General features: G+C 44.1%; 1 protein-coding gene across 9 annotated transcripts in view; it reads right to left on the reverse strand.

The window, feature by feature from the left end:
- MORN1 (MORN repeat containing 1) overlaps positions 1 to 20,337 on the reverse strand; it is a 119,630-nt gene that overhangs the window by 55,831 nt on the left and 43,462 nt on the right. For 7 of the 9 annotated variants that reach the window (XM_083513094.1, XM_083513092.1, XM_083513095.1 and 4 more), the window contains exons 11-12: positions 4,330 to 4,448; positions 3,137 to 3,213 (exon numbers count right to left, since the gene is read on the reverse strand). The exons of 1 other annotated variant lie outside the window; for it this stretch is intronic. In XM_083513094.1, the coding sequence (XP_083369220.1) occupies positions 3,137 to 3,213; positions 4,330 to 4,448 (196 nt within the window). Of the gene's footprint in view, positions 1 to 895; positions 962 to 3,136; positions 3,214 to 4,329; positions 4,449 to 20,337 lie in introns of all 9 variants that reach the window. One more of the 9 variants, XM_083513098.1, reaches the window with a different exon arrangement.

Raw genomic sequence — 20,337 nt, forward strand, 5'->3', positions numbered from 1 at the left:
CAGCACTAATCAATGTGGTGCCCTCCAGATGTGGTTGGACTTCAACTCCCATCAACCACAGCCAGCATGACCAATGGTGAAGGATGATGGGAGCTGTAGTCCAGCAATGTGTTGGCTGTCCCTGGGCTATGAAATTGATGCAAAACAAGAGGAAAGAGAAATAGCTTCATATATGTTATACTGCAATATGTGAAGTTGTCTTGTCATTCTTCTCTCTCTCTCTCTCTCTCTCTCACACACACACACTCTTCATTTATCAGGCACAGGATTTTGGGGTGCTCCAAACCACCCATCAGTAACTCTGTGAAAATCAAAAGTATGCTTGAGAACTTGAATGAACTGGCATAGGTTTATTGGAAACAGTTTGTCATTTGAGAAGGGGCATTTCTCCCGATTTGAGCACTTAAACATCTCCTTTCTTACACATTAGAATGATACCAACATTTCTGGAAAAATAACACAGTTCTCTGTGGGTAACAGTATATCCCGCTAGATAAACTGATTCATAATTTTCTTAATAAATGGAGAAATCTAGGGTACCAGGGGCTGTGCTAGACAGTATTTGATGTCATTTCCATTCTGATGAATAGTTTTGTACCACATGTATGAATCTCTTCTCCAGCATCATTTACAGCAAAGTAAATGGAACCATAGTTCAGTAGAGCATCTGTTTTGTATGCAAAAGGTTCCTGGCATATCCACATAGGGCTAAGAATTGTACCCTGGTTGAAATCCTGGCAAGCCATGGCCAGTCAGTGTAGAAAATGGGGACCCAGACGGACAATGGTCTGACTCAATATAAGGCAGCTTCCGACACATCTATGTTCTGTTAGAATGCTTCCTGAAATAAACAATTGGGGTCTTTGTGTTCTACATGGTTGTAACGCACACACACCTATTCACATGCCCGTGGCAAGGAGAAAAGCCAGCTCTTCAATGTTTAACTAGCATCAGAATGTATCTGTTTCAAAGACAGACAGATACAGGATATTGTAGAGTTATGCAGGTGGGCTTTGACTGTAGTTGCTAGTTTTGCACACTAGTTTAGACTCCAGGGAAACCCAGTACAGAAAATCACAACTCCAAGACTCTTTCTTAAGAACACAAACATCTGCCGGGCAAGGCTGGGGAGCGACAAGGGTTCTTTGAAAATGCAAACCAAGGCATTTCCTGGAGTAGAGTCTCCATGGAAACCTCCACTCCAGGAAATGCTACGGAGAATCGCAAGGCTCATTTTTAATAAGAACACAAACACACCAGCAACGCTTTGAAGCCACAATACAACCCAAGGGAGGGGGGGAACAACAACAACTCACCAAGCTGACAAAGCTCAAGGGAGCTATGTCTCTTTTTCTAGTGTGCCAGAACAAGAATAAAAACCCCTCAACTATAATAATTAAATAAATTTATTATTTTTACTCTGCCCACCTGACTGAGTTGCCCCAGCCGCTCTGGGCAGCTACCTCTTAAATGTAACTAAGGGGAGGAAGGATAGAATGCCACCCCACTCTACTCTGTGGTTGCCATTGACATTCCTCCTCTTTTCATCTCACCTCCACTGCATCCCAAGCCTCCATGAATTACTGAAATAAACTGGACTGAAACACAATAGCCAGAACAAGTCCCGCCTGGTGTCGGTTGAGTTTCTCTCCCTCATCTGCTCTTTCACTGATTGCAGTAACTCCACCTGTGTGATGACTTCCAGGGAAAGATGTAAATACCTCAATCACCTACAGCTTGCAGGTTGGGGCCATTCATAATGTCCTTTGATAGTCGATGTTGACTGACTCCTTTCTGGCTACATGATACCAATCAGAAAGGGGGGGGGGAGGAAAGAAGGAGGAGTGTAAAGTCCTGACACCCTACCTTAGCCGTTTCTATGGAAGAGTGTTTGTATGTCATTGCCCCCCTTAAAGTTCAACACCCCCCCAGAGACATGTGTGGGACCTGCTGGCCACACATAGTGATGGGTAATGATTGGCTCTGTTGTGAACAGCAGAATGGTTAGCAGAAGAGGGACTGGTTAGTGGCAGTCTGATTAAGTAAAAATCAATGCATATGCATATGGGGTTAGGATAGCTGTGGGGGATGTTGTTGTGGGGGTTCTGAAATTCATGGATTGAAGAAGCTGACCAGCCTCCCTGCTAAGAACACGGAAAGATAAGTGCAGGCTAATTTCTCATAAAACAAATGAGGAGACCATGACCTGTATGGATTGCCTCATCTCTCAGGTTCTACAAAAGGTAGAAACTTGCTTTTTTTAGGTAGATAGATAAATAGATAGATAGATAGATAGATAGATAGATAGATAGACAGACAGATGATAGATAGATAGATTAGATAGACAGGAAGGCAGGAACTGAAAACTGGGAATCTAGAGATTATGGCTCATCCAGCTGCTTTCGCACCTCTGTGGATGTTCATGATTTCCCTCAACCTCCTGCAACAATAAAGTGGAATTCTTATTGCCTGCCACTTGGAAATTATGGTTCTATTAATGCAACCTAAAACTGCATTAGATTTTTCTGAAGCCGCATCACACAACTGACTCGTGTTCAGTTTGCAATCACCATGGGATCCTTCAGTCTATAAGGCACTTAATGCATTACCCTGAAAGTTGCACTGAGCACCATATAACTGGAAAGGCATCTAAGGAGGCTTAGAAATAAATGAATACTTATGGTGTGGGAATGGGGCAGGGGCAGAGGCAGGGAACTGATGGACAGAAGAGAGATAATGAATCAGAGCGATCCTATTGGCCAATTTCTGGTGGACCACCTAGTGGTTGTTGGAATTATTGAAAAGAATCCCAGACTAAGTCAACTTTGGCTCAGGAAAGCACAAGTTTACTGTTAGTGATTAATTCTGACTTAATGATGATAAGATCCTGAGTACACATTCTTGCTTCACAAATTCAAAACATAACAATGAGCCCATAGGGCATTTTTTTTAAGGCAGTAGTTGGGAGTGCAGCTCACTCACCACTAGGCAAGATGACACCTTGGTTTCAATCTTTTAACATTCTGAAAATGTTACTTGAAATACAAAAGGCAGTTTGATGTAGTTTGTTGAGAAAGCAGGGTCACAGACATGAATGAAAAAGCATCCATCTGAGAAGTGGGAGATGGGAACATACCTGCTATCTTCAACCGTCTCCTGGGAAGCAGTCATTTTCTCTGCAATGGTCTTGACACTTGCCTTTTTGCCCCCTTTCTGCATGAGTAAGAGGTTTAGATAATAAATTCTAAATATGAGAGAGATCAAGATCTGGTTCAAGGTCACCCAGTGAGCTTTATGACTAACCAGGGTTCCGAACTCATGTTCCCAAGTTCCGCCGTCTACCCACGCACAATGCTAGCTCCACAGAGCATGTCTTCTTAGGGCAAGCATAAGGGATTGCACATGCTATAAGATACTGGACCCCATTTGTACTGATGTAAACCTCTAGAACAGCCTTTCTCAACCTGTGGGTCCCCAGATGTTGTTGAACTATAACTCCCATCACCCCAAGCTAGCAAGGCCAGAGCTCAGGGATGATGGGAGTTGTAGTCCAACAACATGTGGGGACCCACAGGTTGAGAACCGCTGCTCTAGAACGTCATTTGTATAGCTAAGCATTTAGCTGTATCCTCAGTACACTGTATTTTATTTTATTGCTATGGCTAATGGCTAATGCAAATAAAGTTGCTATGTATGTATGCATGCATCTGGTGAGGTTGGCTTCAATTCTGAGGGGCCACAGGGTAAGAGCTCTTTTGTGGGTCCCCTCCTCTTCTGACTTATTTGGGGGGCAGTGGTCTGAGAAGCATTTGGACAAACACCAGGACACTGGGTCTAGTAGTAATTTAATTTCACACAGTCGCCTAGAGTATTGGTGGGAACAGCGAGAACTCTGCATTGTATGAAGGACCACACCAGAATGTTTTGAAGGGGGTGGGGCTGCAGGTGCCATCACTGAAACCTGCTGTGCACTCTTTGAGGCAGGTTTCGTGGAGCCAATACTCTAGCTTCCTGGGAGGTGAGTCGCTGTAGCTTACCTGAAGGTGGGGGAGCTGGTGGGGAGGTCACTGCAGTGCAAACACACCAGCAAAACCAATCTGGCTCAATAACTGCTTTACCCCTCCTGATAAGCAATGGTGACCTTCCTGCCAGGAAGTTAGGGTAGCAGGTTTTTTTGCCCTGCTCAGCAAGCCACTTCTGGGTAAGACATTCTTCCTTCTGGAGGTTAGGGAGGAGGAGCTTCCAATCTGGACTACTGCCAGATAATGAAATGGGAATGAAATGTGGATGTGAACTGTCGTGTCCACAAGTGTAGCTGGCTTTCCTTACTTCATTTGGCTCATCTGACTGCAAGGCAGGTTGAGGATCTCCTGGAAGAGGTGCAAGGGTGATGCTACTGAAAATGGCACAGCCGCGCTCAACTCTTCGGAAACAGCCACTTTCATTTTCTATATAAACAAAGAACAATGTATAGTCAAGGGAAGCATCTATCTATTTTCCTGTTGTGTTTAATGAGTGGTCAAAATTTAAATAAAAAATATTAAGTCTGTTGAAGGGGAAGGTAAATGAAACAAGACACAAGAAATGCTTGTGGCTCTCTACTGCAAGCTTTGGGTCCCTTTATAAAAGTCACCTTGAATATAACAGTGGAATGGAAAATTAGTATGTTGTACCTAAGCTCTCAGCAGCTGTGATTTACTCTAGCAATATCTCCAACAGTATTTATAAAATTCAGTACGCTGACATCTCTCACTTCCCCCAAAGTGCAAAAGGCACCATGCCTGATTCTCTTCTCCCCACCACCAAGAGTTTTCTTAGCAACTATCTTGCAAGGTAGAGATTGAAGCCCTATGTATGTGTCAACACTCATATGTTCCTCATGGGCATGGTGATGCACTCAGGCCTCTGCATAAAGAGTGTGACCATCTGTAGCAATGGAGCTTTTGCATGGTCCTTCCAAGCAACCCAGAAACGTTCACAATTGGGTTCAGGCTGACATGGAAGTCATGTTATATTTGGGTGGTACTGGTTGCCAGTTGGGTATTTGTAATGTGGAATGGTAGCTTCAGTTGCTGCATGATAGCTTCAATTGTACAGACTCCATGAACCCATTCTAGTGAACAAACATATATGGGACCTAGGTTCACCACAGTGCCACTACCAGTCACCCAGCTCCAAGAGAGAGTGAAGCTGGAACTTCCAGCGACATAGGATACTTTATCACAGGTGTGAGGAAACTGTGGCTCTCCAGGTGTTGCTGAGCTGCAGCTCCCATAATCCTTGGACACTGGCTGTGCTTGCTGGAGCTGCTGGAAGTTGTAGTTCAGCAACACCTGGAAGGACCACAGCTTCCCATGCTTTTTATATCATCATCAATACTGCCTAAATAATGCATCTGTGAAGGTTGTGGCCCTTAACAGCTCTAATTTCTTGGCCCTTTGGGGTTGGACAGGTCTGAACCCTGACACCATGCCACACCTGGGTAACCTTGATTTCCACCCCCACCCCCAACTTCACAGTATTAGTTTGATACTTTCTTTAAAAGCATATCGCACCACCATTAGACAAGGCAAATCAGGAGTTAGCAGCTGCGAAATCTTTATTGAAAACTATTAGTGCATTAAGAAATTGGAAATTATGCTGTAAGCAATATGGTTCCCATTCATTGCTCAGAACATAAATACTGCTAGTACAGCGAAAGCTAATGAAGAGAGAGGTGTTAAAAGAACGTCCTTGCAAAAGTGGAAAGGCGAACTTTTTAAACGATCAGGTGGAGACACCATGGAAAGTTGTGCAGCACTTAACAATGTGAAATTTCACTGTGCTGGGTGCTTAGTGCAGGAGACGTAACCTTTCTTTCGGCCAATGAAGTGAGAGAATGGACAGGACAAAGAGTAATGTTCTGCCAGCATCAACAAGACGTCACTCAGGGAACTGATTTGTGTAAACACAGAGGCGGATTTAGGGCAGTGCAACCAGTTTGGTCGTACTGGGTGCCAAGCCTTGGGGGTGGCGCAACTATGATTTTGATTGGAACATGGGAGGTGAGGGTGCTGGATTTTGGTGTTGCACAGGGCACCGCTGAAATTTGAGACCCCAAGGTCCAATGCTAGTACATGAGCTGGCTTAAGAGGATGGCTGTATGCTGGCACAGGTGGCAAGTGTTATGCAGGCTCAACCCAGTTGCCTTTTGAATCAGATCCCTTCTGCCACTCGGAACGAAAGCTGGGACATTTTGCATTAATATCCCAGAATCTGCTACATGCCCCCAAAGGCCAATCACATGCTACTGTCCAATATAAACTCTCAGATCCTGCTGTCTTCCCTATTAGTCTGAGCAACATGTTCAGTTGCTCTCTGGGTGGCTACCAAAACCCTCAACTTCATCCTGCCCGGGATTGTCTGAGAATTCTGATGAACATAGAAATGGAAGCGGAAATTGCTGGGGTTTGCTCATTTGGTCTCATGTTTGGAATGGAAATAAATCCAGTGAATACCGATGAACTGTTGTTGTTTTTAGTCTGCAAACAATATGTAGTTGATGACCACTCCTCCTCCCCCCCTTTAAATTGTGCTTTCCTGACATTGAAATGAACGGTGTGGAAAGAATTGCATCATTAATTACAATGAATTTGTAAGTTACGTAAATAATGTTAAATAGCAGACAAGGAGATGAATAGCATAGTATTTGGTGGAAACTGAACTTCACCAGAACAGAAACAGCGCTGATTGTGATGAAGTCAGAACAGAAATCACTGCTTTCTTGCCTCCCTAATTCTGCCCTGTAGTGATTGTCCACTCTTGGATCTGTGTGCAAAGAGCCACCAGGGTTGCAACCAGAGCTGTAGATTGGAGCCTTTCCCTGGGCAGTGACATACTCTCAGGTTCTGAACTAGGCTCAGCTGTGCAGGCTAGACACTGGATCCTCTCAGACAAGAAGGGTATCAAAGGCTGGACTGGAACTCTGCCAGAGAAACAATGCCTCCCTGGTTGCAGTGTGTCAGATCTGCATCCTTCACGTAACTCTCTCTTCCCAGCTCCTGCCTCCCATCTGACAGCTGCCCACAGCTCACGATAAAACCCAGTTTAATTGGAGACTCCCATCTCAGGAGTGCCACTCCTGAAATCCACCCTCTGTGTCTATTTTTATTACAACAATTATGTCTTGATCAGCAAGATAAAGGTCATTCCATCACCTTGTGGGGGGTGGAATGGAGTGGAGGAAGCAGGAGCAGAATGACTAGTCTCATAATGACTGCAGAAGATGGGGCAGTTTGACCTCTCTGGGAGTGAAATGTCAATTAATTATCTTTTTTTTTTATGTCCAACTCAATTACAACATGCTAATCACCTGTGTAGGGCATAAAAATAGGAGGAGGAAGAGAGGAAAAGGGGATGGCGTGAAAGGAGAAATAGCTATAAACATCTATGACTTAGGGCGTTAGAGTCATTATTGTTAAACGGTAGGCACACCTTCTAATAATGGAGCATAAAGAATTATTGGCTGTTGATGGGCTGGTCTGAATGTTGTAATACTTTCTTCCTTAAAAAGGGTGCGAGGGGGTGAGATAGGGTGACTGGTCCTTGGGAGCAGCAGTTGTGTCTTATTTAAAGGTGACCAGACACAGCGCATTAGCCTTTAATGCTTGATTCAATTACCAATAAATGTCAGTTAACTAATGAGGAAGGTGGGGAAAGGAGTGAGAAGCATGGACTTAACACATAACCAAAAGATATGGAGCAGCCGTCGGCAACCTCCTTTGGTGGCACCATGCTGGGGAAGGTTGCCTTAGGAGAATAGTATTTCCTGCAAGGCATAACCCATCCAAGGGGCCCATGTTACAAAAGAACCATGGGTGCAACTCATGGTTCATTGAAGCGTTTTGCATGTCAGTGAAGCTCATGCCAGGTCTTTTCAGTTATGATATCCTTGGTATTAAATCATCACCATAATCACCCCTTCTAATACAGTGGTACCTCAGTTTTTGAGCGTCTTGGAAGCCCAACATTTCAGAACCTGAACTCCGAAAACCCAGAAGTAATTGCTTCCGTTTTCAAATGAGTCTCGGAAGTCAAACAGCTTCCATTGCGTCCCCCCCCCTTTTCTCCATTGACTTTGCTGACTGCCTTTGCACCTTGGTTGTTGAACGTTTTGGAAGTTAAATCGTCTTCCGGAACTGATTACGTTTGACAACCGAGGTACCACTGTAGTGAGCTAAGCTGCTGAGAGCTGGCAGGGGTGGAGCCACAACAGAACCACTGAGAAATGTGAGGCGGGAGGGACAGAAAACTAGAGGAGAAAGGGAATGGAAAAGAGTATCCTAGAATACAGCATGGCTGCCTGGAACCCAGAGCCAGAACACGCCAACTGCAACCTTTTGTTGCAGGCCCTACTTCCCCCCTCTAAAACCAAACTTGAGCTGCCCTGTGCCTACCAGCTGGGAAACGAAATGAGCCCACTCAAAATTTCTAGTGCTGTGTCAAAATTTGTCCTCCAGTTTCTTGGAGGACCTAACGTTCTCTCTAGAGAAACTAGAAAAATATATCTCATCTTAAAATGAAAGGCAGTTTGTTAATGCTGCTGCTGCTACTACTAGTATCAGTATGGTCAGGAAAACCCTGAAGTTTGCAGACATACAAAAATCTTCCTAAAAAAAAATATTGAAGCAGGCAGCCCCCTCCCCTCACAGCTCCATGCAGCATGAACATGCTTCACAAGCACAAAATGTTTCAGGTTGGTTGGAAAAAATACAAATATAAACTGAAGGTGGTGGTAGATAGAATTGGTTATCCTGCCTGGAGGGGGTTATGGCTAGCTGGAAACCATGAAGGAAGCTCTCATTTTTGGATGTCAGGGTGCAGTACAATATTCTGTCATAGAAAACTGCCTTATATTGAGCCAGACCACTGAGCCATCTAGCTCAGTACTGTCTACACTGACTGGCAGCAGCTCTCCAGGATTTCAGGCAAGGGACAATCCCAGTCCTGCCAAGAGATGCTGGGGAAAGAACCTGGGGCTTTCTGCATGCCAGGCAGATGTTTTGCCACTGAGCTACAGCTATATTACAAATGAACCGAATTCAAATTGTTAGGTTTTCCATAAAGAAAGTACACTTCATGTTTCCAATAGGAAACCCCAGCTTTCCCTTAATGTAAAACACAGGCAAAAGATTTAACAAATAGTTGGCTTTTGAGCATTGGCTGAAAAAGCACAAAACAACGAAGGCTGAGATTTCAATCAAACATCTCCCTATAAAATTACATTCCACCGAGTCTTACAAAGCCAACGTCAATTAACACACAAAAGAAACCTCAATGGTACGTCAAAGCAAGGGTGTAACTTTATTTGATGAAAGCAAGGAAATGAAGGGGGCCAAAGTTACCATTCCATCCTCATAATGTTTGGTCTGTGTGGATCTTATCTAACATATGAAAACCAAGAACAGTAAAAGAAGGGGGAAACTGCTACAGGTGCCAGTGCAAGTTTATACAACCAGTAGAACTGAGTAGTGAAGCTTTGCCTGGACTTCACTACTTCAGATTGCGGGTCTGCTCATTGGAAAAATTACTCACTGTTCAGCCACAAATAAATGCTCCCTGCCCACAGAAAGTGAGCATGTCAGTGTGGAGGCTAAGCGCAGAGATTTGGCTTTTCTTACAGCTCAGTGCGACAGCATCTGCTTTTGCATGCAGAAGGTCTAGGAGGGCTAGGAATATTCCCTTCCTGAAATCTTGGACGGCCACTGCCAGTCACTGTAGACCAGGCATGTCCAACTCCCAAGAGACTGCGAGACTTTAGGGGGGGGGGCGTGATTGATCAGGATCATGTGATCGACCAGGGACGCCCCGCGATCGGCCGGTTGGACATGCCTGGTGCAGACAATACTCAGCAAGATGGATCTACAATATCAGAGAGATCTGGTGCAATATAAGGCAGCTTTCTGTGCCCCTGTGGGTGGTATCCAATGTTAGTCCTACTAAGTGTAGACCCACTGAAATTAATGGGCATGACTAACTTAGGTTCATTAATGTTAATGGCTCTGCCTTGAGTGGGACATAGCTGGAGATAACCCAAAGTCCTAACAGAAGCACAACAGTTGACAGTTAGACCATCTGATATGCATGCAAGAGATCCCAGTTTAAATCCTTGGCATCTCCCAGTAAAGGCTGGAAGAGACCCCCTTGCCTGCAATCCAGTAGAGCCATGGCCATTATGTGTAGACGTGACTGAGCTAGCTGATTTTGCTCAATGTAACGAAGCTTCCTAAGCATAGCCACTGTAAAGTGGGGACAATCCTCTTTCAAAAGACTTCTTTTGTCTCCCACACACATTAATGGGCTTAACAAAGAGACAGCCAACACAGTGCCCTCCAGATGTTATTGGACTCCGACTCTCATCAGCCCCAGCCAGCCTGACGAGTCATCTGGAGGGTACCATATTGGCTACCCCATTTGGTCTGCTCAGCCTGAACAAGAGAGACAAAGCCTCAGAGGACCACACTAGCTTGTGCAGCTGCTCCCTGTCCCTACCCCCCTGCACTTTCTAAATTGGAAGCTAAAGTTATCTTTAAACTATGTTTTTTCCCCCATGGTCTCAAATCCAATTTGCAAGGAATTGTTTGAAACATATTCCCCATTGCCAGGAAAACAATAGCAGTCCTCCAATTATCAGCACCTGCATTACAATTCAATGAGTTTAAATTGCTAAGGGGCTGTGGCTGATACCCTACTGACAACAATTAGCATTAAAAAAAAAAAACCCACATTCTGCAGTTTAAAAGCAGTGGGTGGGAATTACAAAAGGTTAACAGACTAAATATAAAAATCTTTTTGAATATAAAATCAATGCGTTTTGTTACTAAAAATCTGGGTACTGTAATTTAACCAAAATAGGGTTTAGAGTATCTGGCGCGGTTCCAGATGCAAGAGAGATGTTTTTCTTCTTCTTTCCCATTTGAAAGGAAATGCAGAGCAACCAATTGGAGAGTTTCTGCCAGGCAGGAGGTTGGGAGGGAAGGGGGGGAAAAATGAGCAGGGAAAGCTATTTAAAAAAACAAAAACCCACAAAACAGTTAAGTCCTGTCAACTCAGAACTATTGAGCTGAGATTCTTCCAATGCTGTACACATCATACACCCAATATTATTCAACATATCCAGAAGGTAGGACCTGAACCAAAGATTCAAATTATAAGAGGGGGTAGGGAGGATTTAGATGAAACATTAGAAAGAACTCCCTGGCAATATGAGCTAGTCAGCAATGGAACAGACTGCCTTGGAAGATGGTAGACTTTCCTTATTACAGGTTTTTAGGCAAAGGTTGGATGGCCACTAGGGATGCTGTAGAAGTGGATTAATCTAAATGACCACTGGGGTCCTTTCAGACTCTGAATTGTAGCCAACTAAGTCCAACTCAGAGTAGACCGATCCAGATCCAATGTAACCTGTCGCCCGATTGCAGCTGGAATCCAATACGGGCACGACTTTCAGTTAGCCTCATATCTTAGGAATTTGTCCGTACCCACCCACCGTATTTACCAAAGCTAGATTAAATGTATTTCCATCAGAAGTTCTAAATGGTAGGCTGAGAGGCATCTCCTATCAGAATAGGCTTTGTTTATGAACCATATCCTACTGCATTGTGGGCAGTATGAGCAAGCAAGGGATCAACTAATCAAACCCTTACTAGCAAATTTGCCGGGAAAATCTGAAGCCTCCCATATTAAATACCTTCTGGTCAAATGGAGGATAGGTCAAATGATATTACACTGACCGTGGCAAAGTTTCTTTCAGAGGTCACAAGAAACAAAGACCATCATGCTCTGGACATAACAAAATGACTACCTCGGTCTCTTTCGCCTGTTGTTGTTTGGTTGTCTTAACTGTATCTTGTTTAGAAACTGTTTTGTGGGTCTATGGACCGCAATAAAGATAGATGGATATGGATATATAGATATATAGATATATAGATATAGATATATAGATACAGATACACACACACACACACACACACCAATTGAAATCAACAGTCCATTAACTTCAGTGTGTCTACTCTGGGTAGCATTAACACTGGATACAAAAATCCTGTTGGTGGGCTTCCCACAAGCCACAGTGAGAACAGGATGTGGGACTAGATGGGCCTTTGGCCTGAACCAGCAGTCTCTTCTTAAGTTCTTATGCTCGTGTGGGTATGACAGCTCAGGACCAAAATAGTAGGTGTTTATCAGTTCCTCAATTCACCCTTGAAAGTTGCAGCAGATTATAGGCCAGATGTTGATACACTCTTAAGGGAGCTGGGGTTGATTGGTAGGGATGCTTGCAAAGCTCTTAGGGTCCAGGTGTGAATGCTGGGTGCTTGCAATGTTCACCCAGAAGAAGAGGTGAACATTGCAACTTCCCCAATTTCTTCTCTGACTGCGCTTACAATCCGTTCCGTTGTTAGGAGGCAGAAAAACTTATTCCTAAATTTACGAGCCTTTTCCCCAAACTAAAAGAAGTCCCAAATGTTGTAGCCTTTCCCAGAAGGGGATTTGCTCCTTTTTCCGATCAATTTGGTTCCCCTTTTCTGCACCATCTCTTTTGGGAGATATCACTATGGAGCAAATAGTGTGCCAGTCTCTCTTGGTGAACAGAGGATAAAAAGTTTAATGACTATGCAGTGGGGAGTCACGCTTTGCGACAAAGTATAAACCAGCTCCAGAAAAAGCAGCTGAAAGCTTCCAGAGTTAAATCCATCCTCCCATTGACCATATGTTGCAGAAGTATTCAAGTGGGGAGGGGAAGTAGATGTCTTAAGATATAAGAATATAACCTGGATAGATCAGGTGAAAGGCACAGCTAACTCAGCATCCTGTTCTCCAAGTAGCCAGACAGATGACAACAGGAAACTTGCAAACAGGACCTGAACACAACACTGCTCTCCCCACTTGTGATTCCCATCAACTGGTATTCAGAGATTGCAACCTCAAGCAGTGAAGGTAAAACATAGCCATTGTGGCTAGCTGGCACTGATAGCCTAATCCTCCTTGACTTCATCCAATCATCTTTTAAAGCAGGTGTGGAGAGCCTGTAGCCCTCCAGATGTTGCTGAACTCACATCAGCCACAGGAAGCATGTCCAATGGCAAGGGATGATGGATATTGTGATTCAGCAACAACTGGAGGACTAAACGTTCCTCCCACCTGTTTTAAAGCCACACAGGTTGCTGGCCATCAATATATACCGCAGGAGCAAATTCCATGGTTTAACTCTGTGCTATGTGAAAAAGTATTCTTTTGTCTGTCCAACATTTTGCTTCACTGGACTGACATGAGTTCTAGTATCACGAGGAGATTAATTTTACCCTATCCGCTTTCTCTACACTGTGAATATTTTTAAAAGCACCATTCAAACATGTAAAGTAAAGCAGTGATCTGCATGGTCTGTCGCCAAAAACAATGCTTCATTAAACAGAAGTAATTGGGGGGGGGGGTTGCTTCAAACACATCCTACACTTTTTTATCAGCATGCTTTCTGCCATTCCCCATTCCTCTGTAAACAGAGTGAAGCACTTGGTTGTTGTTTCTTCAATTGCAAAAATCAGCAAACAGATTAATCATCACTTTTTAGCTTTGTTTCAGTGGAGAAAAGGAGATTACCAAAGTGTACAAAAAGGTCGCAGACAGGAGAACTCTCGCAAGCTTGTTTGGACATATAGTCAAACAAAGGAGAAATAAATGTAGGCGCAACCACGTTATTGTAAAAGGCACTCCAGGCCTCGACATGCTTAATCCTTTCAGACAGATCTGTGCAGCAGCAGGGCCAGATCATGGAGATTTCTGGGCTTTCCAGATCGAAACTTGCACACTGGACTTCTCCCTTTCTCTCTGCCTGCTACAAAGATTTCCCAGCATTGCCCTGTACTTATTTAAACAAATATTATGACCAAGTAAACCACAGATGGAAGGTGAACTCCTTAACCCTTGAAAAATCTTAAGGAAAGGAAACAGAAGCGGGGGCGGGCGGGGGGCGGGGAATAGAGATTGAGAAAGAATTTTATAAGTGTTAACCCTTCAAAGGTACAAATGAAGGACGCATCAGCCTAATATCCCCAAATGTGATGGGATTCATAGGAGGGAGTGTCACAAGGCAGGGGCGAAATTCGGCTTTATTTCACCCGGGTCAACAACCCAATTTGGCACGTGCACACACATTGCAGATTTGCAGGGGGGGGGGCTGGGAGTGGGCAATTTTGTTTTAAAAGCTTCTATAAGTGTAAATGTGTTATCTACCAACAAATACAAGACAACAGGTTTCATAGACCAAGTCTATGGGGCAGTTCCATTTGGCAAAAGGAGGAAGCTGCAGTAATATATTTTTTCAGGTTGTTAATAAAATTCCCTAAGGAAGTTTTTCTTTCCAAAATGCATTGGGCAGTAATAAACGATTTTGGGCGCTTGGGGCACCTTTTCTCTTAGATTTATTCCTGCATTCATGCCCTTAACTCTCTCTCTCTTTTTCTTTCTTTTTTTGGTATCATGCTCTACAGTGGTACCTCAGGTTACATACGCTTCAGGTTACATACGCTTCAGGTTACAGACTCCGCTAACCCAGAAATAGTACCTCGGGTTAATAACTTTGCTTCAGGATGAGAACAGAAATCGTGCTCTGGCAGCGCAGCAGCAGCGGGAGGCCCCATTAGCTAAAGTGGTGCTTCAGGTTAAGAACAGACCTCCAGAACGAATTAAGTACTTAACCCAAGGTACCACTGTATTACTCTTCCATGGTCCTCTACCCATTCCAGGATATTTCCAATGGACTGTCTCCAACTAAGTCCTACTCAGAGTAGACCCACTGAAATTAATCAACCCAGGTTAGTTATGTCCATTCATTTCAATGGGCCTATTTGGAGTAGGATATATAACCCAGTGTCCATAGTGGGTGATTCACAAGAAGATGACAATTTTCAAACAGCTTGCAATAAAAAGCGGCAACAGAAGATGATGTGGGAGATTTGTGCTAGTAATGACTGTTTGAGGCATGTGAGATCATGGTTCGGCTATGAATCTACATGCCTGAGCGACTGAGTGATGAATCTACATGCTTGAATCAGGCCCAGAGTACTCAAGCAGGAGCATAAACAGCTGCCTTGTAGTCAGAGCTCTACGGCAGGTCTGCACAACTTTTGAACTGCCAAGCTGATTGCAGACTACTAGCTATGTAACTCAGCCTGCTGGCTGTTTGACAACATCTGTTTTTGCAGTCCCAGACTGGCAACATACTAAGGAGGTTTATTTGATGGGCTGCTATGTTTAACTCGGTGATAGGGACCCTCAGGCCTGGGAGCCAAATGCAACCATCCAGGCGTCTGTCTTCCCATGACACTCTTGCCAGGCCTTGCCCTTCATAGGCCCTACTTTGTACCTCCCTTGAGTGTTTTTGCCTGACTGGAATGTGTCCTTGAACTCTGATAGTGCTTCCTGCTTGCCTGGATGGAGGGCAGAGAGGGCTGTGTGTTTCTGCAGAAACTGGCCTACATTACAGCGACAAAGTTTGCAGTAATCGCTCTGCCCACCTCTGCTTCAGGACCCTCCAACCACTAGCATTTCTTGTAAATTACAAAAAGGAGATTTGTTGTGCTAGGGTGACAAAAGACTTTAATCAACTTTAATTGCACAAAACCTAAAGTTCTGTGGTGTGTTTGAATTCCTTCCACAAAACAGCAACAGTCTCAAAGCGCTCACATTTTGCTTTGTTTTGTTTCCTTCAGTGCAAGCACTGTGTAATCACCCTGTGTTCTCCAAGCCTACAATCCTTTCCAGTAGGCTAAATGTATTTCTAGACATTCCTGAAGATAATTTGTACTAGGCATGGAGTTTCTTAGAGATTTATAGCCCATCCTATTCCCAGGATGGATTACACAAATATTTAATTTTTTTAAAAAATAATAATATGAAAAGAGAGAGAACGAGGGACGGGAAACCTCCTAAAGCACAAGGAGTAAAGCAACATGCAGCAGCTGGACTGATGATGGGTAAGTGGACGGTTCCACGTGCCAAATGAAACGTACAGAGAAAAGCATATGGCACAACTTTACTTTCTGATAGAAAATTAATCTGTTGCAGGAGGACAGAGCACTCATGTGATTCATACAGGACCCCTCCTGGTTTTAGAACCCATGAAAGAAAAAAGCAAAGCCTGAGCACAAAAGATTTTCTCAATATTGCAACCCTTCCCCATCTTTAGACATTTTGCAAGGAGATGGAGCGAGAATGTTCAGGAGGGGGTTTATTCAACTGGCCGTCCCCAAGGGTCAGTTCAATCTTTGGTTATATTGCCAAAAGGATACAAGATTAAGAAAATCCCTATGGGATCAAAGGATCCATGGAGCTCAGTGTTGATTTCCAAGAGTGGTTAGCCAGATGCCTTTGGGGAAGCTAACATTCAGACCCGCCTCTTGTTCTATCTGAGGAGGAACCACAGCTCAGTTGTACAGTCCATGCTTTGCATGTTGAAGGTCCCAAATTCAATCCCTGGCATATCAAGAAACCCTGGAGAGTAACAGTTAATAAGGAAAGGAAACCCCCAGGCTGTCACATATAAACTTCTGTGGGTGATAAATTAAAAAAATCTCTTGTGGGAGCTTCTTCATAGCCTTACACAAGGAGGTGCACAAATAGAGGAGCTCTTCTGGATTTAGGATTATTTAGGAAACTGTCTGAGATGGAGTCAGATCATTGGTCCATCTAGCTCAGTCTATCAGGGGTCAGCAAGGTTTACCTCGCCTGGGCCGGTTCACTCCAGAGGAGATCCCTGAGTGGGCTGGATTGCACATGCACGTGAGCGTGTGCGCCCATGAATCCCGATGTCTGTGTCTGCACAGACATGATTTACGGCATCTGCGCATGCGCATACACAATTTCCGGCGCCGCGGAAGCGAGTCCGTGCGCTGTGCCAGTTTAGCGCAGCGCATGGGGACTCGCCGAGCAGGTGGCTCGTTTCAGGGGCGGCTCATGGGCCAGTTAAATGGGCCGGTTGTGGCCTATGGGCCTTAGGTTGCCTACCCCTGGTCTACATGGACAGGCAGCAGCTGTCCAGGGTTTCAGGCAGGGGACAATTCTCAGCCTTATCTGGAGGTGCTGGGGATTAAACCTAGGACCTTCTGCATGCAAAATCAGATGCTCTACCAATGAGCTATGGCCCTGAACACCATCTGCCAGTTTCCTGCCCCACCTGGCTCACACAACATTTCTGCAATGGAGCCTGAAGCAGCCCTTTTGTGGGTGGAAAACAAACTTTGCTTGCAGGATCTTTCAATCTAACCCAATAACTGTGAACAACTTGTGTGGGTAGTAAAGAATAAGTAATGGTTTTTTGTAAAGTTCAATGGTGCATTCGGACTGCCACTATTTTGAGCGAGGAATTCAAGTGCACACTGTAAATTTAGGCTGGCACAATTAAAGTGGGTTAAAGAGCTCTGGCGCCCTGGTGCAACAAATCCACTTTCAAAAAGAAATTGACTTTTTGCAGTTGGAAGTGATGGGGACATGCATTGAAAAGTGTGGGATAAATGAGATGATTAACAGGAAGACATATAAATACCTCACAAACAAATCAAACTGAATATAGGCTGAATGCTCATTGTCATACATCTGCTCTGCACAAAAATCAGAAGGAGTACTCAGTGAATACCAGATATAGTCTAACCCCGGTGTAAGCTTTGCACAAGCAAATCACAATGGATGCTCAATAAATAGGTCATCTGGAGGTGCTCCAAATCAGAAACATTTTCCATTGCTAGGAGAGAGATGGAAGGAGGATTGCTGGTGAAGTGTCATGAGCTACGTTTGGCGCGTCTTCACAGGAGAAGATGAGCAATGACAGGAAATAAGCCGATTTGTATGGAATTTGCTTTTCATGATTCCCAAAGACAAAAAGGAAAGGGTGAGGTGCCACAAACATTCTACATTTGCCTGTAGTCAAAACTGAAGGCTTAGCCTTCAGAGAAATCTCTGATTATCCTCAGGCAGCGTACATTGGCAATTTTATAATTTTAACGCTGGGGACTTCCAGTAAAACTCTGGGAAATGAGAGTGCACTGGGCTTTGATTTTGGCCAGAGGGTATTGGCAGAAAATAAGTCTGTGTCTGTGTGTGCTGGGGGGCGGGGCGGGCGGGCGCACAAACACAGAGGAATTAAATCTGACTTCAAAAATGAACATGGTTGGGCCCAGAAAGATGACCCCAGAGCCGCAGGTTAATATTTAGATACCTATGATTTATAGCACTTGAACTTTCTTTTTGTACCATCTATGAGAACCCATTTGCTATAAAAGTAGGAGATTCAAAGCTAGAACCTTAAAGAGAAAAAACAAAATGTGAGAAGCCCCAGCTACTTCCCCTGCTTAATAAAATACACTTGGAACAAAAACTCTGAGAGAGTTTCAGCATTATAGGATTTCCCTCTTTACTTCAAACCTGGAGATCAAGTAGGATTGGGGGGGTGGGGAGAGGAAGAGGAAGGGAACTTGACACATTCAGTGAGTGGCACAGGGGGCAAGCTATTGTCACCTCCGAAATGACATGAACACCTGGAAGAGCCATTCGCTGCATTTATTAGTTTCCTGTTAGCTTTATCCTCTGTGCAACTCTCTGTGTACTAGAACTCCTGAATTCACTCAGATTCGCCAAATCAAGAGTTGCTGGACAGCAACATTCAATGCCACAGATCCTATTAACTGAAACTATGCAGGCCAAGATGTAGTGCAGTGGTTAGAGCAGGAGAGGAGAGATCACCAACATAGTGCCCACAAATAGGCAGGCACCCACAGAGGCCCTCCCTTGGGCTTGGAAGAAACATCCTACTGTTGTCATGTGTGATAGAGCAGTTGGTGGGTGGGTGTGTTTGTGGGTGTGTGATGCCCATGACATTCCCCCCCCTTCTGCAAAAATGCTCATTGGCCCAAAAAAGGTTGGCGATGCCTAAGTCAGTGTGTCAAACTAGCACCAGGAAGGCCCAGGTTCAAAATCCTTCCTGAGACACAAAACTTACAGCGGGAACTGTATGCCACGCACTGCCTTGCAACCAAACCTACCTCATGTTATAAAGAGTAAAGAAATGGATGGGGCACCATGTACACAAACTGGGTGCCGTGGCATGGCACCTCTTTCACCCCTGCCATGGGGTGGAGGGAGGCGCAGGGAACCAGGAAGCCACAGTTAACTACATAGAGATGAGGGAGACATTTGATTCGGCTCCCATTTAAAGGTGGACTTACCTAATTCACATCTTTCTGAAACAATACGCGAACTGTAATACAGCCATCCTTGGAAATATGTACTTTTCCCGAATTTGGTAATGCAGTCCCCCAGCCAAGTAACGTATACAAATATGCAGACTTTAGTGAAAATAACACGCCAAAAAAGGCATTATGTTCAGGGGAACTGCTATGCAGAAATGTATTTATTAAGTGAAATTCCCACTAAAATGCGGATGAATTTTCACATTAAGAAAGCAAATAAATCCAAACTGATGTGGAAATGTGGAGAACTGAATTTAAAATTGGAAAAAATGAAATTTACAGATTCACCCAGCCTTAACTGTGGTTTTCCATTACTATAGTTCATGGCTTTCAAACAAGCCAGGATTTGTAAGCCAACTTTAAACCATGGTTTCATATTATAACTTTTGTAGGAGCCACTAGCTTAGTTTTCTGGTTCAGATGTAATGGAAAGCTATGGTTTATGGTGGTTTTCTGGTTTGTCTTCTTGTTTGCACATGTAGGGAGGACTGATACAGGAGGAAAAGGGTTACGGTACTCCTGAGTATTCTGGTTTATTAAGCCTGAATTTGAATGAGCCATTCCCTGCCCCCTTTTTTGAAAGCTGACTTACAGCACTTCTTTGCAGGCTGCAAAGAAAGCAGAACAAGAACTAAGACTCACAGGTCTGATCCTCTCTGGCATTTCTTATAGCCTTGTTGACTTAGTATTTCTAAGAACTGCTGCCTTTGAAACCACCTACCAAATGTACCCCAAAGTTGGCATGAACTTGGGGGGGGGACATGTTTAGGAGCCCTGGTTTCAACTGACCGTTCATTTCTCAGTCTCGTAAATTCCACACAATTTAAGACATGTAACAAAATAGCCATCTTCGGTCCAGAAGTATGAGAAGTATTTTAGCTGATGCAGCAGAAAACACAATGATATAAACCAAACTTTAAAACAGATGGATTAAGAGGAACTGGACAGCCAGCAAAATCATGTTGCTATTGTCAGTGCCTGGAAACGGGCTGTACTGTTGCACTTTGTTTTATAAAACACAAAGACCGCAAGGGGAATATTCTCCCTCAGTATGCGTGTA

This window comes from Podarcis liolepis (genome assembly GCF_965112155.1).
Source record: "Podarcis liolepis genome assembly, chromosome: 7".
NCBI lineage: Eukaryota > Metazoa > Chordata > Lepidosauria > Squamata > Lacertidae > Podarcis > Podarcis liolepis.